Below are 4,336 nucleotides of genomic sequence, written 5' to 3'. Positions count from 1 at the left end.
AAAAATAAATAACGAGGATCTCTCATGTATAATATTGTAGGAAAATATTTATTTTCCATGTCATTGAAGACTAAATCATGAAATTAATTGTTATAGAAAATTATTAGATTACTCAATAAATCAAGAGATTTATTACTAGAGAAAATTGTGGGATTAATACATCAATATAAAATTGAAATTTAATTTTTGTGTGTAATTCCATTACATATATAAAATCCATTGTAATGTAATATCAAGTCAATTAGATTAGATAAGAAAGTAGAACTATTTAAAACTCTTATCCCATGCATGCATGAGGACAGAAAGTTCATCTCTCTTCTCTTTTCTTCCTCATATTATCACCAATTTTCACATACGTGATTGGAGATATTCAAGACAAGGTTTTTTTTTTTTCCCTAACAAAGTCTAGCACCTTCTCTTTTTTCATTAGTTTCTGATAACCATAGCTGGAGTTTGGTCAGAACCCCACCATAACCTTGCATAGGTGTAGCAAAACTGGACAGAAAATGACATGAGATATACATGGTTCTAAAACCTCATGTTTGGTGCAATGACAAACTTGTATTTTAACGGTAGAAAATGAAGTTTGGCCAAATGCCGATTGGCATTGATTTCTCCGACTTAGTAAATGGAACCTGCACCGTATCATTCCAATACAATCCTTATAATTGGAAACACTTTCTTCGAGAAATTTTTTTATCATAAACAATTCCTCATATTGTTCTATTCACATTCGTTTTAAGCCACTGTCAATTCAGTTCTTTATTGTTGTTGATGAAACTTGGATGAGCACGTTACTAATTCGGTGAAAGTTGATTAAAATATAATTGTATTTATAAAAAAAAGTGAGAATTCAGGAAAAAAAAAATTTAGAAAATGAGGCTTTTAAAAACCAACAAAAACAAACAAACTAGAGCAGCTAACAAAATTAACAGTTACTATAATTTACAGTGTGATTGATAGACCGTAATTTCCATTTTCCCAGGTGTCAACACATGTATCTAGTTTTCATCATGGTTCAAGCCATTAAACCAAGCTTACAATTTTTTTTTCTTTTTGAGATAGCTAGATAGATAGTAGAAGAGGGAGAAATGGGTTCGAACACAAACACAAGACACTACAAAAGATTCTATTACCGCTCAACTAACACTTGATACAATTGAGCTTACAACTTACAACCACAATAACCAGCTCTCTACATAGCAATCATAAGGGCTGGCAAAGACCGTTCATAAAGGTCCCGAGGCTGGCTCTGCCACAGTGTGGCACTCTTTTGCCTAACTTCCCATGGCCTCAGTTCCTGCACTGTGAGCCATGTGTTAAAATACTCTCTAAATTTTGTAATTAGACCATCTTTTAAAGTCCACAAGTGAACCCAATAATGTGCTCCTTCCCATCCCTCAACAATCACACTATCATCACCAATAACAGTGATACTCTTAGGCTCAAAAGTGAACTCTTTGTAGGTTGATTCCCCAGTGAGCACACGCATCATGTGGTGGCGTTTTGGAGGTCCATGGAACCACCATTCGAGGTCACAAGCTAGGAGCTTAGTCACAGTCTCAATTTGACCATTTGCCAATGCCTTGTAAAGTGCTTCCACAATTGCCTTGTTTTGCACTTCCGGCTTTGCCTTTGCATCTGGAATGGACTCCAACAATATTATTGGAGATTCAATATCGTTGGAATTGGGGGGTGCCATGTTTTTGGGAAGTGAAAGAAGTAGTGAGGTGGGTTACTAAGATTTTGTTAGAATTGGATTGATTTTTCAGTGCATGGTGTATGGCTAGCTCAGCCAATTTATAGGAGTGAAGAAGATAAAAGGGTATACTGTATTCTGTATAGTGCCAATTATTGTTTGAAGATGACAATAGTGGTGGGGATTGATTGTTAATTTCAATGACATGGAAAATCGCATGGTTTTGATTTGCTCCGAAGACTCTTATTTTTTTAGATACCATTTGGTCCAAAGACATGGGTTACACTTACCTAATGCTAAAATAATCTTTAAAAATTCTTTAATAACCCAATAAGAAATATACTAATTAAACCCAATGCTTTTCTAGGGAAAAACGTTGTGGTTTTGTAATGGTATTTTGGTATAGTGGATATATAGTTATATACAATACAAGATGTCATGATCTACTCTCTATTGTCTACATTTTCATAGAATGACCACCATGCAAGGAGTTTTTTCTTGTTCTTTTTTAGCACTAGAACTAAAACTCACTTTGCCAAAATTGCCATCATAGCATTATTCTTCTTTGTTTTTTTGTGGTATTTTATGCTTTAAATTGACTTTTAGAACTTGTATTTTGTTGTTTCTGAGTCCGAGTGCAGCAGTCTATTTGGTTAGGTGGGAAAAATCTAGAAACAAGGAGAAAAACAAAGCGAATTTTTTAATATGGTGTGTTTATAACTTTATATAAAGGTTTACAGAAATAATCTTTGAATTCTTACATTTATATTGATGCGTATATTCTAAATATGGTGCTCATATGACCATTTGCACAAAGAAAGAAGGAAATCCTGGTGGAGGAGGTTTCAATGGGATATTAAATGGCCGGCCCCCCGTTAGTGTAAACATAATTCTAACATTGGTGGAAATACCAGTGAGGAGGCTTCAATGGAGGGTGGAACCATTTGTGTACGTAAACTTAGTTTCATCTTTGAATTATGTTTGGGAATTTCTAAAGGAATATAATGCAATGCAATAGATAAAATAAAAAATAATGACAAAAAAAAAATTATCCCTCTTAATTTGTTTGGGAGATGATTGAAAATGCTTTTTTTTTTTTTTAAATAAATGTAACAACATTATTATCATGTTATTTTCTTAATAAGAATAGAGATATATGCCCCCCCCCCCCCCCCACACACACACACACACAAAAAAAAAAAAAAAAAAAAAACCAATGATACTATTCGACTTCAAATAAAAGTTTATTAAAACTAGCCTCATCACACGCGCTTCGTGCATGCGATGAGGCTTTTTTAATTTGATTTTAGTTATCCTATTTAGTATTTTGTAGCAAAATAAAATTTTGTGTTCGTGGGTGGTGGTGGTTTACATGGCGATTCAGAACTCCATCACCGATTTAGTCAAGGCAGAGCAACGAGGATGGTGGTGGTGGTTTACTCGGCGAGCAAAGCAGCAAGGTACGGCGAGGAGATTAGCTGGTGAACTCAGTCTCTCTCTCAAAGTTACACGAGTTAGGGATTTGGGTCCTTTGTTTTGTTTTGATTCAGGGGAAGGGGAACGATGATTTTTTTTTTCAAGATTTTTCTTATTTTCTTTTAATTTTGAATTAAAAAAAAAAACACACACACACACACACAAACATGCAAAACTGCGACGTTTTAGTGGTTCTAACAACAGCACTAACTGATCTGTAACGGAGTCCTACATTGATAAAAATTGAAAGAGAACTGAATTGACAAAACTGAAAGTTAGAGGACTGAAATGAAAAAATGTGAAAATTAAAGGGTCAATTTTGCATTTTTGCCTAATTTTTATTTTGAAGATCTAATTTATAAGTGGATAAAGCAATTTGAAAATTAATAGGAGAATTTTCAAAAAAAAAAAAAAAAAGAGAATAATTATATTTTTTAGTCAATGTTTTAATGGGAGTTAGAATTGTATTTTTACCGAATTGTCCTTTAGTTTTGTCTCTACTTAAACAAATGGGTGTAAGGGTATTTTTGAACAAAAAAAATGAGGATCCCAAGCAAGGAAAGCTCCTTAAATAATAGTATAGACATAGTTCATTCCATCCCATTTCTACCAAATTTGGAGGGGTTGAAAATTGAGTTTAATTTTTCATTCCTTCTCCTCTCAAACTCCTAAACGAGAAAAAGAAAGAATAATCTCATAAGCAATTAGTTAAGGAGTCTGATTGCTCCCCAAAGCTCAACAAATTGGAATAGTGAACATTGTAATGCTTATATAAACTTATATGGCTTAATTACATAATGAATCCCATATATATGTGTGTGTGTGTTAAAAAGACAAATAGATGGTGGTTGTGGTGGTAGTGAAAGTGGTGGTGAAACTTTGATCTTAATTATGAAGCAAATCTTAAAGTTTCCATTTTTCTCTTAAATCCTTATTTTTAAGACATTTTTCTTTTGAATCCTAAAGTTTCATTTGTATATATTTAGATCCATCTTATAATGTCATAAATCATTATAATATATATCCTCAGTGCCTCTTTATTACCTAAAAAATAACAAACACTCATAATTTATACGAAAGACCTATTTAGACACATAAAAATCCATGTAAATCCAATTAGAATTTTATTGCAAATAATGTAGGATTTCTCCATTATAGAGA

At 33.0% G+C, this 4,336-nt stretch overlaps 1 protein-coding gene across 1 annotated transcript; it reads right to left on the bottom strand.

Annotated features, from left to right (window-relative positions):
• Positions 1-956: 956 nt before the first annotated feature.
• On the bottom strand, positions 957-1,787 carry LOC126690850 (wound-induced protein 1-like). Its single transcript, XM_050385975.1, has one exon. The coding sequence runs from the start codon at positions 1,700-1,702 to the stop codon at positions 1,196-1,198; it is 507 nt and encodes a 168-aa protein (XP_050241932.1). The 5' UTR covers positions 1,703-1,787; the 3' UTR covers positions 957-1,195.
• Positions 1,788-4,336: the final 2,549 nt, after the last annotated feature.

This window comes from Quercus robur, chromosome 7 (assembly GCF_932294415.1).
Source record: "Quercus robur chromosome 7, dhQueRobu3.1, whole genome shotgun sequence".
In the NCBI taxonomy this organism is placed as follows: domain Eukaryota; kingdom Viridiplantae; phylum Streptophyta; class Magnoliopsida; order Fagales; family Fagaceae; genus Quercus; species Quercus robur.
The sequence above is the reverse complement of the archived record's forward strand: the minus strand, read 5'-3'. Positions and strand labels throughout refer to the sequence as shown.

Coding starts and splice junctions, on each gene's coding strand:
- LOC126690850 (XM_050385975.1), bottom strand. CDS start 1,702: ATGGCACCCCCCAATTCCAACGATATTGAATCTCCAATAATATTGTTG.